Raw genomic sequence first — 19,490 nt, 5'->3', positions numbered from 1 at the left:
AGCTTGCGTTCTTTAAATCCTCGACTGCAAAAATGCGATCGTGGGACGCTGAAACGGTACGTGTTGCCATTGAATTAACGTATGGATTTGCTTAGCTTTTGCCCTCAACCTTACAGCATTATATCATCACAGAATCTTTAATCTTAGTCTCAAAGGATATTATTTGTTCTGTAAGATAAGTTTCAGACGTTGTTGTTGAAGTCTCTAAAAAATGGTTCAAATGGCTCTGAGCACTATGGGACTTAACAGCTGTGGTCATCAGTCCCCTAGAACTTAGAACTACTTAAACCTAACTAACCTAAGGACATCACACACATCCATGCCCAAGGCAGGATTCGAACCTGCGACCGTAGGGGCCGCACGGTTCAGGATTGCGCGCCTAAAACCGCGAGACCACCGCGGCCGGCGTTTAAGTCTCTAACTCGAAGAATGGCTTAGTGATGATCTCTACGAAAAATTTCCTTTACTTTACGTCTATGGTCACAAATTTTTGTTAACAGATTACCGGTTTCGGTCTATAATGACCATCTTCAAATCTGTTTTGTCAAAACAATGTTCTAATATACTGCAGTCATAGTGGCATGGTCAAATGTTAAATGCAAAATCAGCACTAGTATCGTCATATATATGTAAATAACAGCATATGCAAGAGTAATCTTTTCAGCAGCATTACTGTTCAAAATACCTCGTAAACTGTTGCTGTTGTGGTCTTCAGCCCACAGACTGGTTTGATGCAGCTCTCCATGATACTCTATCCTGTGCAAGCTTCTTCATCTCCAAGTACATACTGCAACCTACTGTACTCATCTATCGGTGTCCCTCTACAATTTTTACCCTCCACGCTTCCTAGCAACACTACATTGATGATCCCTTGATGCCTCAGACAGTGTTCTACCAACAGATCCTTTCTTCTAGTCAAGTTGTGCCACAAATTCCTCTTCTCCCCAGTTCTATTCAACACCTCCTCATTAGTTACGTGGTCTACGCATCTAACCTTCAGCATTTTTCTGTAGCGCCACGGTTCGAAAGCTTCTATTCTCTTCTTGCCTAAACTATTTATCGTCCATGTCTCACTTCCATACATGGCTACACTCCATACAAATACTTAGAAAAGACTTCCTGACACTTCATAAATTTCTCTTATTCAGAAACGCTTCTCTTGCCATAGCAGATGTGCGTTTTATGTCCACTGTACTTCGACCGTCAACAGGTATTTTGCTCCCCAAGTAGCAAAACTCTTCTACTAGTTTAAGTGTCTCATTTCCTAATCAAATTCCCTCATCATCACCTCATTTAATTGGACTCCATTCCATTATCCTCGTCTTGTTTTTGTTGATGTTCATCATATATCTTCCTTTCAAGACACTGTCCGTTCCGTTCGACTTTTACAGGTCCTTTGCTGTCTCTGACAGAATTACAATTTCATCGGCAAACCTCAAAGTTTTTATTTTTACTCTACGGATTTTAATTCCTACTCGAATTTTTTTTCTTTCCTTTACTGTTTGCTCAATATATAGATTGAATAACATCGGGGATACGCTACAACCCTGTCTCACTCCCTTCCGAACGACTGCTTCCCTTTCATGCCCCTCGATTCTTGTAACTGCCATCTGGTTTCGGTACAAATTATAAATAGCCTATCACTCCCTGTATGTTACCCTTGCCATCTTCAGAATTTGAAAGAGAGTATTCCAGTCAACATTATCAAAAACCTTCTCTAAGTCCACAAATGCTAGAAACGTGGATTTGCCTTCCCTTAATCTATTTTATGAGATAGGTCATAGGGTCAGTATTGCTTCACGTGTTCCAGTGTTTCTACAGAATCCAAACTGATCTTCCCCGAGGTCGGCTTCAGCCAGTTTCTCCATTCGTCTGTGAAGAATTCGTGTTAGTGTTCTGCAGCCGTGACTTTTTAACCTGATAGTTCGGTAATTTTCACACCTGTCTACACCTGCTTCCTTTGGGATAGGAATTATTATATTCCCCTTGAAGCCTGAGGGTATTTTCCCTGTCTCATACATCTTGCTCACCAGATGGTAGAGTTTTGTCAGTTCGGGCTCTCACAAGGCTGTGTAATAGAATGTTGTCTACTCCCGGGGCCTTGTTTCGACTCATGTCTTTCAATTCTCTGTCAAACTCGTCACGTAATATCGAAAGACCTTGCAGATAATCCATTTCATTGTCATCTACGTCCTCTTCCCTCTCCAAAATATCGCCCTCAAGTACGTAACCCTTGTACAGACCCTCTATATACTCCGTCCACCGTGCTGCTTTCCCTTCTTTGCTTAGTACTGGTTTTCCTTTTGAGCTCTTGATATTCATACAAGTGGCTCGTTTTTCTCCAAAGATATCTTTAATTTTCCTTGTAGGCAATATCTATCTTACCCCTAGTGACATATGCCTCTACATCCTTACTTTTGTCCTCTAGCCATCCGTGCTTAGCCATTTTGCCCTTCCTATTGATCTCATTTTTGAAGCGATTGTATTCCTTTTTGCGTGATTCATGTACTGCACTTTTATATTTTCTCCTTTCATCAATTAAATTCGATATCTTTACAGCTACCCAAGAATTTCTACTAGCCCTCGCCTTTTTACCTACGTGATCTTCTGCTCCCTGTACTATTTCGTCTCCCAAACTAATTCATTCTTCTTCTACTGTATTCCCGCCGTTTTGCAGTTTCTTCACTTTTAACCTACATTTCATAACCGATAAATTGTGGTCAGAGTCCACATCTGCCCCTGGAAATGTCTTACAACTTAAAACCTGGTTCCTAAATCTCTGTCTTACGATTATATAATCCATCTTCCACGTATGATTCTTAAACCCAGTGTCAGCTATTATTAATTTATGCTCTGTGCAAAATTCCAGCAGGTGTCTCCCTCTTTCATTCCTTACCCCCATTCCATACTCCCCTGCTACTTTTCCTTAGCTTCCTTTCCCTACTATCGAATTCCAGTTCCTCATGATTATTAAATTTTATTCTTCATTCATTATCTGAGTATTTTTTTATCTCCTGATACATTTCTTCAATCTCTTCGAAAGCTGGTGTTGTCATTTTGTTTGCATCGGTTATCGTCCACATTTCACTCCAAACAAACACTTTATAACACATAAACGTATATTAATGTATTTCTGTTTTTCAGAAAGGCTTGTCTTATTGGTGCTGGTCATCTGGCATCATCACTAATTTTGCCGCTCAGATGCTAAAACACATCTAGCAATTACAGTGTCTCATTTCCTAATCTAATCCACACGGTATTCGCTAATTTAATTCAGCGACACTTCATTACACTTCATTTACTTTTGTTGATGTTCATCTTACATCCTCTTTTTAGGCTATTATCCATTCCGTTTAATTGCTCTTGCAAGTCATTTACCGTCTCTCCCCTAAGTTACAGTACTATCGGCAAAGCACAAACTTTTCATTTATTCTTCCTGAATTTTAAAGCACTTTCTAAATTTGTCACTGATTTCCTTTAGTACTTGCTCTGCATGCAGGATCAGTGACAAGAGAAATATGCCACAAGACCGCCTCACACTATTCTCATCTAGTATCTCCGTTTCGTATCCTTCAGCCCTAAGAAATGCAGTCTAACTTCTGCGCAGTGCAGATATCTTTACGTTTCCTGTATTTTATCATTGATAACTTCATAATGTCAAAGACTGTATTCCATTCATTATCGTTAAAAACTTTTTCTGTATCCACAGGTACTTTTATAGTGGTTTGCTCTTTCTTATATCGCTGAGTCATTATTGCTTCGCAGGTTCGTACTATCACTGGAACACAACATTTGTTCCCGGAGGTCAGCCTCCATCAGTCATTCTATCCTTCAGTTTGCAATTTGCAACCCTGACCAACTAAACTGGCGATTCGGTAATATTCACAGCTGGCAGAACACTTAAGAAAGGGGTGAAAACTGTCAGAAAATATTATCACCGTCTGCAAGAGCAGCTGTCTCCCTGAGTTCATCGCTGACATTCTACCTGACTTTGTAATTCCATTACGATACGTAACAAGTCGACGATTATTTCGGTAGCTGTGGAAGGCAAGGGGCGTGGTTCCACGTATCATTTCCTTGCTGACAGTGGAAGAGCTGAAGAGTGGTCCTTTGAGAATGCAGTGCGCAGGAGATATAATTCCCCGCCATGACCTATGGCCCTATTTTTGGAGCAGTCGCTTTAAAGATAGCCGGGTCAGATGTGTGTGTGTGTGTGTGTGTGTGTGTGTGTGTGTGTGTGTGTGTGTGTGTGTGTGCGCACCTTGTCGCCATCACTGCGCTGTCCGCTGGTGCGTGTTCTCGTCAGGACGTTTCAAATGGTCGCCTTCGTTATCAGCGACAGGCACATCCACGGACCAGGCAGGACTGCGCACCTCAGCCGGACCCGTTCACTCAGTTACCTGCGACACCATCTCTGCCGGTATTTCTCACAATTACCGGTCGGGCGTGTCACTGTCACTATTTGATAATCGAAAAATCGAGAATATGTAATGCACTGTGAAAAAGGTAAACGTTAAATTAAGCGTCGACGGTGAAATAGTTCTCCTAGGAACTACATAATTTCTAGACGCACTTTGGTGCAGGTTGGTATACTTTTCCCTGAGGCGGAATCCACATTTCACACTTCTACATCGCTCCCCTTTTTCTAGACGCCTAAGCAGCAAAGACATCATATGGGTACACTATAGGCTTCTCTCTCCCAAAAAACAAATATTTTTCAAGAGAATAAAATTCCTAAAACTTTGAAAATTCACTTCTTTTATTCTCGACCACACAGATAGGGCAATTATATGAAGTACTCCGAATTTGTCTTAAAAATCAAAGATTTTATAGTTACATATTTTGGCATCTGTGCAGGACTCGTCCGACTGAATGCATTACACACCATAATAAACATACGTTGAGTGGACAAAAGTCATGGATTAGCGATACGCACACGCACAGGTGACAGGAGTATCGCGTACATAAGGTATAAAACGGTAGTGCATTGGCGTAGCTGTCATTTGTACTCACGTGATTTATGTGAAAAGTTTCCGATGTGATTACAGCCGCACGATGGGAATTAACAGACTTCTAATACGGAATCATAGTTGGAGCAAGAAGCATGGCACATACGATTTCGGAAATAGTAGGGAATTCAATATTCCTAGATGCACAGTGTCAAGAGTGTGCCGAGAATACCGAATTTTAGGCTTTACCTCTCACCACGGACAACGGCCTTCACTTAACGACCGAGAGCAGCGGTGTTTGCGTAGAGTTGCCAGTACTATCAAACAAGCAACACTGAGTGAAATAGCCGCATAAATCCATGTGGGACGTACTACTAATGTATCCGTTGGGACAGGCGACGAAATTTGTCATCAATGGACTTCGGTAGCAGACGCTAGACGCGAGTGCCTTTGCTAACAGCACAACATCGCCTACAGCGCCTCCCCTGGGCTCGTGACCATGTCAGTTGGATCTTAGACGACTGGAGAAAAGTGGCCTGGTCTGATGATTCTCTGTTTCATTTGGTAAGAGCTGATGGTAAGGTTCGGGTATCAGCGGGATGGCAGTACCCATGGATGAAAGTTTTCAATAAGCTAGTGGTAGCTCCATAACAGTGTGGGCAATGTTTGCGTGGAATGGACTGCATCCTCTGGTCCAAGAGAACCGATCATTGACTGAAAATTATTATGGAGGTGTACTTGGAGACAGTTTGTAGCCATTCATGGACTTCAGTTCCCACAAAATTATGGAATTTTAATGGATGAGAAGGTGCCATGACACAGGGTGACTACTGTTCGCGATTGGTTTTGAAGCACATGTTGGACAGTTCGTGGGGATTAACTAGTTGCCCAGATAGCCCGACATGTATTCCATCCAACACTTACGGGATACAATTGAGAGGTCAGTCCCCGTACAAAATCAGGCATCGGCAACACCTTCGCATTTATGAACGGCTATAGAGTCACCCTCATTCTGCCAACGGCCTTGTCAAAGAGAGCGGAGGAGCGGACAGAGGATCAGGGGACTCTCCTGTTCCAGTGGTGGGAAACTGCCCACACAGATGGAAGAATCAGCAACGTTCAACAGCATGAGGAAGTGGAAGGAAATGGAAACCATTGCATTAAAGACGAACAGTGGGCACCCACAGGACATGTGGACTGTAAATGAAAAGGTGTCATGATGATTTCTCCGTTAGTAAAAGATTTCGGAACGGTTCCCGATTCGGATCTCCGGTAGGAGACTGGCCAAAGGGGAGGTGACCATGAGAAAAAGATTCAATAACCAGCGAAAGGATAACCTTCCACGAGACGCGCGTAGAATGTCAGAAACTTGAACGTGGTAAGGGAGCTAGAAAATCTGAAAAGAGAAATGCAAAGGGTCAATCTAAGATATAGTAGTGGTTATGAAGTTAAATGGAAAGAAGACAAGGATTTCTGGTCAAATGAGTGTAGGGTAATATCAGCAGCAGCAGAGTGTGGTATAACGGGAATATGGTACGTCATGAATAGCAAGGTAGGGCAGAGTGTTTGTTACTGTGAACAGTTCAGTGACAGGGATGTTCTTGTCAGAACCGACAGCAAACTGACACCAACCACCATAGTTCAGGTAACATTCCGATGTCACAAGCTGAAGATGAAGAGATAGAGAAAGTATATGAGGATACTGAAAGGGTAATATAGTACGTAAAATGAGATGAAAATCTAATAGTCATGGGAGACTGGAATGGAAGGGGAAGGAGTAGAAGAAAAGGGTACAGGATAATGTGGGCTTCGGACGAGGAATGAGAGAGGAGAAAGACTTATTGAGTTCTGTAATACATTTCAGTTAGTAATAGCGAGTACTGTGGTCAGGAATCACAAAAGGAGGAGGTATACCTGGAAAAGGCCGGGAGATATGGGAAGATATGTTAGATTACATGATGATCAGACAGGGATTCCGAGATCAGATGCTGGGTTTTAAGACGTACCCAGGGGCAGAAATTGTCTCAGATCACAATTTAGTAGTCATAAGAGTGGGCTGAAGTTTAAGAGATTAGTCAGGAAGAATCAGTAAGCAAAGAAGTGGGATACGGAAGTACTAAGGAAGTTCTCCAAGGCTGCAGAAACAGCAATAAAGAATAGCTCAGTAGGCAGTACAGTTGAAGAGGAATGGACTTACTTAAAAATGGCCATGACAGAAGTCGGGAGGAAAAACATAGGTACAAAGAAGGCATCTTTGAAGAAACCATGGGTAACAGACAAATACTTCAGTTACTCTATGAAACAAGGAAGTACAAATATGTTCAGGAACATTTAGGTATATAGAAATACAAGTCTTTGAGGAATGAAATAAATAGGAAGTGCAGGGAAGCTAAGACAAAATGGCTGCATGAAAAATGTGAAGAAATGGAAATGATTGTCGGAAGAACTAACTCAGCTTACAGGAAAGACAAAGTAACTTTCACTGAAATTAAATGCAAGAGTTGTGACGTTAAGAATGTAACGGGAATTCCACAGTTAAATGCAGAGGAGAGAGCGGATAGGTGGAACGAATACATTTAAAGCCTCTATGGAGGTGAAGATTTGTTTGATCTGATAAAAGGAGAACCAGGGGCCGATTTGGAAAAGATAGGGGATCTAGTATTTGAAACATATTTTGGAGAGCTTTGGAGGACTTAGGATCAAATAAGGCAGAATGGGCAGATAACATTCCATCGCAATTTCTAAAATCACTGCGGGAAGTGTCAGAAAAAAAAGAAGAGTATTCATACTGGCGTGTAGAAAGTACGAGTCTGGCGACATATCATCTGACTTTCGGAAAAATATCATGCACACAGTGTCGAAGACTGCAAGAGCCGACAAGTACGAGAATTATCGCTCAATCAACTTCACAGCTCACGCATCCAAGTTGTTGACAACAATAATATACAGGAGAATGTAAAAAAATTGAGGATGTATTGGATGACGATCAGTTTGGTTTTATCAAAGGTAAGGCACCAGAGAGTCAGTTCCTACGTTGTGGTTGATAATGGAAGCAAGACTGAAGAAAAATCAAGACACGCTCATAGAATTCGTCGACCTGGAAAAAGTGTTTGACAATGTAAAATGATGAAAAATGTTCGAAATTCCGAGAAAAATAGGGGTAAGCTGTGGGGAGAGATGGGTAATATACAATTTGTAAAAGAAAAGAAAGGGAGTACCAAGTGTGGACAACCAAGAACGAAGTACTCGGATTAAAAAGGGTGTAAGAGACGGATGTAATACTTCGCCCTACTTTTCAGTCTGTGCATCGCGGAAGCGATAATGGAAATATAAGAAATGTTCAAGAATGGAATTATAATTGGAAGTGAAAGAATATTAATGATACGATTCGCTAACGGCACTGCTATCCTGAGTGAATGTGGAGAAAAATTGCATGATATGCTAAAGTGGATGAACAATCTAATGAGTACAGAATATGGATTGGGAGTAAATCGAATAAAGACTAAAGTAATGAGAATTAGCCGAAATGAGAATAGCGAGGAACTTAATATCAGGATTGATGGTGACGAAGTAGTTGAAGTTAAGCAAATCTGCTACCTAGGTAGCAAAAGAACCAACGACGTACGGAGCAAGGAGGACATCAAAGGGAAACTAGCACTGGCAAAAAGTTATTCCCGCCTAAGATATGTCAACTATTGTCAAACATTGTAGGAGGTGGCTTGTAGCATTGTATCTGTTCGTGCAGCCGAAAAGCTGACCTCTTCTTCTTCACTATATTAAACAGTGAGGGATCTGGCAGTATCGGCCATGACCTTCCTCTTCTGTGCGGATGCACACATATTACATGAACTCTTGCCGGACTTGGTAAGAATGTCTTCCACGACTAACGAGTGTGTTGGATAGGGACACTACGAATGTAGTGTGTGGACATATAAGGTAAGAATGTGGGTCTGGCGGGAGGCGTGGGCGAGATATTCCCTGAAGTCGCACTATACTCTCTGCCCTCGGTGGCTCAGATGGATAGAGCGTCTGCCATGTAAGCAGGAGATCCCGGTTCGAGTCCCGGTCGGGGCACACTTTTTCACCTCTCCTCGTTGATACATGTCAACACCCGTCGGCAGCTGAAGGTATTATATGTAATCCTAATTACAGTACTATTCAGGCAATTCTTGTGACAGCCGTGGTTGAATATGAGGCGCCTTATAGTGTTCAAAAGTCGTCTGAGGCATTGATTTTTTGCGTGCCGAAAGTTGCGAATCAGTACCGGATTCAATCTGGTATGCTCTTTACCTCTGTATCTGGATGTCTCTTGCTATTCTGTGTTCCACTTCTCTCTCGTTGGTGATTTAATAACGTTTAGTACGTTGTTGCTTTCTGATACTTATCAGTAGTCTCTAATATCAGCTTAATGAAGTCATATGCTGCTGAATGGATGGATTTTCCACTGCGCAGATGTCTTCATTGTTCTAGCGATGATTCGGAATCAGTAAGGATTACGAATCCAAAAGCGTCTCATGGGTTTTAGAATAGCTAAGAGGTTGGCTCAAGGAGCTTGAATTTCACTCCATTATGACGCCTGCTATCCCAGTAAGCAAACCTCATCAAACTTCATTCTTCAAAGATTCGAGGTAGATGAATCTAGAGTTGTTTATTTGGAGAGGTAGCAGTCAAAATCACTTATTTGAATAACCACAGTGAAAGTCCAGATGAAATACAACTTGTGATTCCAGCAAATTTCCACGGTAGTTTGCTTAAAAGTAGAGTAATCCTGTGCAAACATGGTTTATTTGAGAAATGCACAATTGCCCTTGTATGCACAAAAGGGACGAGTAATACTTTTAGTGAGTCAATGTCTAGACGTAGAGCACAACTTCGTTAAGGTATAGATTTCTTGTAATACTTGACGTTCTGCGAACCGCAAGTAAAAACTTCGCTCTCAGGTATTAGTAACGTAAGTGTAGGGAAGGCTCATTTGCTTCAGATGAAAGAGCGTTACTCGGTAGAAACTGCATTGCCCCATACTCCAAGTGCTTTGTACTAACATTTGTCTAATCGTCTTAGACATGCTAAGGAGTTGCCCCAAAACAAAGACACCAATAACCCATACATGGACGTACCAAAGCACGAAACAGTCTCAGTAAAATTTCTCATATTATACACAGAGGTTAAATGTTGAAGTAAAATTAGTAAAACGTAACCGAAGTTGATAAAACAGCGCTTTTGAAACAGTGAGTCACAGCAACATTTTCATCGATGACCGCAACTCCGATAACAGAATAAAAGCCACACAGTGGACAAAATGAAATGCATATTATTTTCCCCGCGTAGGTGGCAATTACTTCAGCGGACAAATGTACAATGTTAGTTATAATGGTAGCACTAAATGCAGTCGTTAACAGTTATTGGTACAGATAGTAATTACCTGCTTAGGTTAAGAGTTAAATTTAAACTCTGCTTGTATGGTGTACGTCTTCAGCTTTCGGTATCCGACACGCATCTTAATTAAATAAAATAGGTAAAACAATTTGTGTTATTTGTAGCTGTTAAGAGATTTAAAACGTTACTTATGATATTTTCCCTCATTGCGGTTTGATATCAGATTCGAATACTGCAACGTACTGTAACGTCCATGTTCGTAGCCGTACTTATTGAGAATGGCCAATACGTTATGTCCGTGGATGCCGTTCTAGATGAGCATACGGGGAAAAGTTCTTGCTGTTCGCAGAGCTCGTTATTAGCATCCCATTTATCATATTGCTTTTAAGGTGTTTGTGCGGAGCGTGGCACACTGTAAGGATGCGCTCGGAATCAGAAATAATTCACGCAAATAATCTTTAATAGCTCACATTCGATATACTTATAGGCTAACAGTCACTGCAATTATAAGGATTCAGGTCCTAGTGAGACATAATGCTCTCGGGAAAAAAACCGAATAAGAGTATGTACTGATGATAGTGCAAATGTACTGAAACGTTTTTGCCAGTAAAAAAGTAACAGACGGACGTTGCATGATCTGTTGCAGTATGTGACCGTCGTTTGTCATGGATATTGCCTGTTGCCTTCAGCCGCTCGAGTAAAGAGCGACTAGGTGGGCGTGGTTGATCCGGATGCCGTCTGTGATACCCCTCCGTTGCTCCCCGCAGACTCATACCTACAGCATTGATGAGAACCATTTCCACCATTTCCTGCATCGTGTACTGGCACAGAGTGGTTAACTACCAGAAAAATTCTACATTAAGAACATGATTTAAAGTGTAATTTCCAACAGTTTTGTCGTGGATTACTGAAAAGATATAAATTCAACATCAAGGTTCTCATTTCAGAACCGTGTCCAACAGTTGTGCACTCTGGTGGTTTTTCGGTATCTGCACAAATAACGCAGTTGTTCTATGTCGCACGACTTTTGAACCACACTTGATATACTTACGACGGGATAAGCCACAGGCTTTCATTCATTCATTTTTCTTCATTGCTAGTACTCCCATGTAGCTTGTGCAGAACCTCACGCTGTAGTGTGTGCAAATCATAGAAGAGCGTCTAAATTTTAGTCAGGCCCAGAGATATGCTCAGATAGTCCAATTGTTTAAGTCGCAGTAGGGGACGAATTTTCATTAGACACGATGTATTCGTACCAAGTAGTTATAAGTAAAGTGCGAATACTCACAGAGATGAGGTGTGGCTGTAATTATCGTATAGCAGCAGATATTCTAATACGTTAATATGGAACCGATTTATGGGCAAAAAAATTAGTTCCAGCTTCGGCCACCAGGTGAAAATCTGGTGGTATGAATGCAAGGAAGCAGTAAATAATTGTTTCCTTGCGTAATGGATTTGGAAGAGGACCGGAACAGAAAAGGTCAAATATATAAGGAAGGCATTGTGTTCATTTTTATTACAAACTGCCACCTAAACAGTTTATTCAGTGTGAGCACTGGAGACGTCGACCAGATTTGCTCCTGGTGGCCAAAATCGGTACTAATTTTTTTCCAAGGTAAATCGGTTCCACATTAACGCATTAGCATACCTACCAAGTTTCCTTGCGATACGGTGATTACCATTCCGTCTACAGGCCACAAGTGGCCCATCGGGACCATCCGACCGCCGTGTCTTCCCCTGGGGAGGATGCGGATAGGACAGGTGTGGGGTCAGCACACCGCTCTCCCGGTCTTAATGATGGTATCCTTGACCGAAGCCGCTACTATTCGGTCGAGTAGCTCGTCAATTGGCATCACAGGGCTGAGTGCACCCCAAAAAATGGCAATAGCACATGGATGGTCACCCATCCAAGTAACGGCCTCACCTGACAGTGCTTAACTGCGGTGATCTCAGGGAATCCACTGCTTCAAGGCCGTTGCCTGATACGATGATTACAGCCTTTTAATTTATTTTTTAAATACAATAATTTTTTTCAAATAAAATGAAAAAATTATGCCTGGACGTCTGTGAATAGCCCTACCACGCAGGAAACGTTAGCGACAGCCACGGACATTTCCACAAGCCCCGCCCATTTACCCCCTCCACACCAAAAAGAGCGCATCAATATGATCTTTGGTAGTGCTCGTCGCTGTCGCGTCTTTGTTCGTCGTTTTTGTTTTACCGCCGTTGTTCATACTAACAGTGTTGTGCTGTTAGTACTTCTCAGCAGTTTGTGTAATACTGTCAAAATGAAACATAGACATGCACTCTCAATAAAGTTATCATACACAAGGTACCTAGTCTTGACTGTTGTAGCAAACTGCTGTCAAAACTGATATCTAACAGACTGTTATCTAACAGACATTAAAGTACGATAAGATGTGTTGGAATGACAATGACGAAATTATGTACATATGTTTAACAATAGGCAGCTCTTAAAGCTCTCAAACACTGAAGAAGAGCTCAAAGTAATCTCGTGTCTGCCATAAACAAGCAGTTATAAGAGTTCACAAGTAAAAATTCACCCATTATACAGGCAAATAGTAATGAAGAACGACACTGTATAAATATCTGACTGCCTGCATTACGAATTTCTACATTATGCCACTCTTATATTCTTTAGTCTTCATGAGGTAATCAGAAACAAACCAAGACATCGAATTTGCCTTGTTTATGCACAACATTGACTTTAGACAATCGAGATAATGTACAGCGTCCTTGGCGATACTACCAATTAATATTTCCCAACAGAATTTCTTACGCTATGCGAGGTGACGGAAATTTGCGCTAACTGCTCTTCACAAATATCAGATTTTCTGATATAGTGCAGATGCAAGATCATGAAGTAAAAAGGACAGTGTGGATACAATTTTAATTTTTCATTCTTATTGATGATTTTCCAACTGGCATGTTCAATGAACATATTTCTAATTCTTTTCATAATGGTACCGGAAAAACTGTATATCTTACTAACAACTGATCTTCCCCCTTGTTATGACTGGCATATCTGTGATACGAACAACTTTGATGTTGGAGCATGCGGCAAACCATGCGCGGAGCTTAGGATATGGATTGGTGTGGAGGGGGTGATTGGGTGGGACTAGTGCACCGTCCGGAGCTGCCGCTAACGTTACATCTACCACACGGTATTTCCTGTGTCTCAATGTGGCCCCGTTCGTTTACAGGGTCTGGTGAGCGCGGCGAGACGGACAGCGAGCTGCCCGCGTCGGAAGACGAGTTCGCGGAGGATGAGCTCAGCCTGGCCGAAGCGCCTCGCCCGCAGCGGTCGCCGCCCCCGCTGCTGCTGCACTCGCTGGCGGCCTCCGCCGGTTCGCTGGACGGCCGAGGCGGCCGCACGCGCCCTCCGCCTCCGGGCCTGGGGGCGGCCGTCTCCAGCGCCGCCTCCGAGTCGCCGTTCTACGAGCCGACGTCGCCGGACCTGCGGTACAGCAGGTGCACCGTGGCGCACCTGCCCAGCCCGCCGCCCCCGGCACCCACCTCCGCAGGCCCCGGCGGCAGCGTGAGGCGGTCCCGCGGGCACCGCAGCAACGACAGCGAGTTCCACGAGGGGATGCTGTTGGACGCTCTGCTGCACCAGCTCTACTACCAGCAGCAGCAGCAGCAGCAGCACTCGATGCCCTTCGCCAGCCCCCACGTCCCCGAGCTGTACGGCCCGCACCGGGCGTCGCCGCAGCTGCCCCACAGGACGCTGCCGCACTTCTACCACCACCCGGGCGCCGAGGTGTTCACCACTCTGCGGCACCACCACGCCGGTCCCCCCGCTTCGCCGGTGCCGCACCGACACCACCACCAGCAACAGGCGCAGAGGCGAAGGCCGCCCGTCGACCGCTCCGGATCGCCACTCGGTCTGTCGTAGTACCGCCTGCTGCTGCTGCCCTAGCGCAGTGGCGGCAGGAGAGGCGTGTGCTCTACAGGGATCCGCTCATTTTGATACTGCCCAGTGAGTTGTTACTGTACACTACCGTCTAGTTGTCTGCACGTGGATGAAAAAACAATAGGCGTTCCACTATTTTGACAGTAAAGCGCTTCCCAGACTTTCACCTTCATCAGAAACCCGCAAAGAGAAGCACACGAGCTAACAATAGGCCGTTGGTTGTGTACGTTCAGTAACAGATGCTGGTCATTGCGGTTGCACAGGGTGTCCCAAAATTATCTTTACCCGTTTACTTGATAATAACGACTACTTTTCAGCATGTTACAAGTTTCCTTTCCTTACTCATAAACGTCAATGTGTTGTCCACCTCCACTACACATTCGGCTGCCATCCTTGTACACTCCAGGAAATTTGTGGTGACAGGTCAAGATACATTGCAAATGCATGTCCTGTAGGTATGTATTCGTAGTTCAGTGAACCTGATCATTTACAAAACTTCATAGGGAGACTAGGGGTCGAAAGGCGTGTCTGTGCGTAAAGAAGTGTAGACTGCCCTCTTGGGTATTGGCGAATAAGCTGCGAGACTTTGAAGATATGCACTATGTAAATACTTTGTAATAGATCTGACTAGAGAAATAGCCGGCCGGTGTGGCAGAGCGGTTCTAGGCTCTATAGTCTGGAACCGCGCGACCACTACGGTCGCAGGTTCGACTCCTGCCTCAGGCATGGGTGTGTGTGATGTCCTTAAGTTAGTTAGGTTTAAGCAGTTCTAAGTTCTAGGGGACTGATGACCTCAGAAGTTAAGTCCCATAGTGCTCAGAGCCATTTGAACCACTAGAGAAATAAATAGGGAATAGTCACCCATCACATATTTTCATAAATTCAGTAACAAAAAGAGATAAGGGCCTGCATATGCAATATGTGTGAGGACACATAGATGAATAGGTTTGCAAATACAGTAATTTCCTTTGAAGGTGTGTTAGCTACCTGATTGCAGCATCAGCTGTGCAACAGGGCTATCTTCCCTTTCCCTTTACATCTATTTTCACATAGATACTCCGCAAGCCACCATATGATGCTTGGCGGGGGGTATCCTGTACCACTACTAATCATTTCCTTTGTGAATATAAGTTACGAAAGCACAACAAAGTTGGTTGTCAGAGTTATTAACAGCTAAGTTAATTCACTTCATACATAACATCATGTTAGCAGGTAACAAGATGATGTCTCATAGCAGCAGCGAGCAGCCGAGCACCCTATGACCTGCCTTCTGCCAGCACCTAAAACATCATTAGTATGCAAGGAAATCCTACTTACCTGTTACATACAAGAAGTGGAATGTGTATCTGTATGTGTGTATGTCCAGAGTCTCTTCTCAAATTCCTATATTGATTTCAACCAAATTTGGCACAGAAAAAGCAGGTCTCTTGAGCATTAGTACTGTAGGATCTATAGTGTCCTAGTTCAAAAGGAGACGGGATACAGGCAATAACCCTTTCTTCCAGCCTCTGGCATGTAGGTTACCCTGTGTGACACACATTATTGGTAAACAATATCAATCTGTCAAAACAAACTGCTTTGCAAGGCAGCCTATATGTCAGCAGTAAGAAACAATTTTCTTAACTCCAACTTGTACGCTGCCCTGCATGACAGATATGTTGTGTTGGAGTAGTATTTTCCTGCTTTATCGAACTGCTTTTGCATGGTGGTCTGTAAGTCAGTGGCAAATAAATGATTTTGAAGCCCCTAATGTGTGGCCAACCTGCATGGTAGACACGTGGGAGTAGTATTGGCCTCCTTTATTCATCTGTATAGGGTGGAGAGCATAGAGGTAGTGGGCAGGTGGAGAAGGAACAGAGGAGACAGAGATCGACAGAGAAAGGGGGGGGAGAATATGGTCAGAAGGAGTGGGAGGAAGATATGCTCAGACAGACAGGTGGAGAGAATGGGCAAGAACAAGAAGAGGAGGAGATGAAGAGAGAGAGAGAGAGAGAGAGAGATAGAGAGAGAGAGAGAGAGAGAGAGGGAGAGAGTTTGGAGAGGAAGTGACAGACAGATAAAGGTGGGATGAGGAGAAGATAGACACCAAGAGGAAGAGTGGGATGCAGATAGGGGGATGTGGAAGTTGTAAACTCTTAGCGCTGAGGTTTCTCTTTGGGCTTCGATGTCTGAAATAGCTGCACCTTAAAGGTAAAAAGACATAAACTCTCATGCAAGGCTTTATCCACTGTTGATCTGGACACCTGCAACTATCTGGTCACTGTACACACTGGTTTGTCAGAGTCCCTGCAAACTCCTGTCAACCCTCGTCCATGTAGACGACTTAGATGGCCTACCCACTGTCTGTGAGGAACACTACCTGTTTTCATAAATGACGTATGTCAAGTCCAAATAGTTGGTACGAACGGCAGTTCTCTACCACATTACGTCCGAATACTTCTCTGCAGATCGCTTACGATCTTCGTCTCTATGAACCATTTTTCGTCAGATTGGCAGAGGCAGAACCTGGAAAATGAAAAATTTTTGTTTTCTGTGTTACATGTAGAAAACCAGTTGTTATTACCTGGCATAATTTTGGTGTAAAGATTAACTATACACACTCTGTAGTAGACCTGAATGCGTCACAGAAACAGTCGAGTCACTACGGACAAATTTACAGTGTTTCTGATCCGTCCAGGACGACACCGATATTGAAATGTTTCACTCCTCTTTGTGGCCTTAAGAACGAGTTTTTGTAATCATGAAATGTTGTATTTCCTACATTGTTCAGGATTTTCTGAATCACACAGTTGACAGATATCGTTTGTGCATATAAAAATATCTGGTATATAAGAATTTGAGTAGTCGTATATCTTGCATAAGTATCAAACCTGCAGTTTGCTATTAAAACAAATTGAAAGTGATGTTTAACAAGTGCTGTTAATATGTCACTGGTAAACATACTCATGATATTTTTTACGTTTAACTTAAATGCATAAGCTTTTATCACTTATTGAATCATGAGCAATGAACGAAATTGGAAAACTAATGTAACCTCCCATGTTAAATTAGTATTCCCGTTTTACGACTTGGTATTTTCCTTTCCCATTCCATTATATAATTAACATATTGGATTAAATTTTTGTATCCAACTGTACCAATCATGGAGGAACGGTAATATTTTAAAAAGTTCAATCATGATAACATCAGCTGGCAATTACGGATTGTTTTCATGTTATGATGAACCAGTGATCTCTTCCACACACATTCATATCTATTACTGCTTTGAGATGCTATACATGTCACCTTTCTGATTCACTGTTTAAGTTCCTAATTGCTGATACAAATTTGTTGGTTCGGGTATGACGGACTTTTTTAAACATAAGTAAGTGTGAAAAAATTCAAGCAATGATCTAGAGTTTATTTTTCCTTTTTTAAACACATTGTTAGTAGAATTCAGAAGCATTTAGTGCAAGGAGCATAAATGAGGTATCTCTGCTTTCATATCCAAGATATTTGGAGGAAGACCAGTGTACCTTAAAGTCATAACCTTTAATAAAAATATCTACTTGCGATTTTCCAGAATACTGAATTCTTGTAACACTGCAGTGGCTCGTCCTGTTTCATCATGGATGTGAAATGAGTAATAAGCATGAGATTTTGAAGGTTAGTGAATTTTGGAAGCACATGAAGTATTAAAGATAACTGAAAAATTGTCCATCTTTGTAAGACTAGATTTTTTACTTGTTATAGTCACACAGCAAAATATACATTAAGAGATTGTAGTCAGTTAATAACTATGTAGTCCAGCCTATGGAAAATGTTTACAATTTAGACTCCTTGAATTACAAAATTATGAAATAAATGGCACATTCTTAGAGCCACATATTCTCACAGGGAAGATGTAATATTTCCAAACCGAGTCTTTAACCACTGTTTTCACAGCCTTATAAAATTATTGTTTATGGAGTAATAATTTTGTTTCCCATTAAGACATTTGAATATATAGCTGCATATGATGTAATACGCTTAGATACATAAAACAGGACACTTTGATAATGAATTTTATGCCTGAGTTGTAAAAATGTAATTATGATGCACTGATTTTTATTATATGTTTATATCTATGAAATGAGTGAAGTGTATTTCACACAAAGAACTATTGTTCTCGAATTTTACAAAATCCTCGCAATACTGTTGCAACTTTGAGAGTGTATAGTGTTGAATCTAGTCACTAAATATTTCTTTCTACTGTTAGAGGGACGAAGAGGGAGACCTAAGCTGTACATTTGTAAAACGAACCTACATATTAATTGTAATTATAGTATTAGGGAAGATGATTGTGGTAACACAATGTTGTTTTCTAAGTATTCCAAATGTTAACCCTGAACAAATTTTTAAGAGAAAGAATAAAAAGTAATTTGCTTGGACATTAGAAGAAGAAACTTTTTCTAAGTTCTTAAAGGTTTACCAAAAGACGTCATGACCACAAGCAGCACCGAGAAAAGCTTAGAACTGTCAACATTTAACAGTGGTAGACAGATGTGTAAATACATGCATCTGATACAGTGCAGAGTGACTTATTTTTGTTTTACTGGACTGAATTGCGTGTTGTAATATATTACAATATTTTGTCTGACTGATTTTGTATATTCAATAAAACTTGAAATACACTATGTACAGAAACAAGAAGATGCATTTTTCTCTCTTTAATATCTTGCACTTTTTTAATCTCATTTAAGTGCTAGACATACTTCCTTTAATTTTTCAATCGAAACGAATCCACAGCCTACTGTATGCTATCTACTTCCATAAATACTAGTGTTAAATTATAAGTTTTACGATATGCATAGCAACTCATCAGCAGTAAGAGACAAGTTTCTTACTAAAATTATTTCTTGTCCCATGTGTTTCATAGCAAATATACATCCGTCATCCAAAGTATTAAGTCCGTCACACTATGCTGAGGGAGAAGTGTAAAAGCTAACATAAAATTTGCTACCAGGTGCTTACAGTATACACATAATGATCCAATGTCCACGTCATTATGTTTCTAACTTTATATGTGTATTTTTATAGATCAGAGGAGAATTATGTACATCTAAGTATGTGAAGCAGTAAAATTTGCTCAGTGACCTACATTCAAACATGCAATACAACATAACTGTTTATAACAGTTGTAGCAATGAGGTTAGTAGTGATCAGCTAAGAGAATACACTTTCGGAATCCTTAAGTGTCCTGTACAAAATAG

At 41.8% G+C, this 19,490-nt stretch overlaps 1 protein-coding gene across 1 annotated transcript in view; it reads left to right on the top strand.

Annotated features, from left to right (window-relative positions):
- The window catches only part of LOC126267303 (uncharacterized), a 364,313-nt gene extending 345,383 nt beyond the window's left edge, over window positions 1–18,930 (top strand). The window contains exon 7 of the mRNA XM_049972379.1: window positions 13,550–18,930. Coding sequence (XP_049828336.1) covers window positions 13,550–14,241 — 692 coding nt within the window. The 3' untranslated portion in view covers window positions 14,242–18,930. The remainder of the gene's footprint in view (window positions 1–13,549) is intronic.
- The last annotated feature ends 560 nt before the right edge of the window (window positions 18,931–19,490 follow it).

This window comes from Schistocerca gregaria, chromosome 4, assembly GCF_023897955.1.
Source record: "Schistocerca gregaria isolate iqSchGreg1 chromosome 4, iqSchGreg1.2, whole genome shotgun sequence".
NCBI classification, from domain to species: Eukaryota; Metazoa; Arthropoda; class Insecta; order Orthoptera; family Acrididae; genus Schistocerca; species Schistocerca gregaria.
Note: the sequence above shows the minus strand (reverse complement) of the source record. Positions and strands in the feature narration are given on the sequence as shown.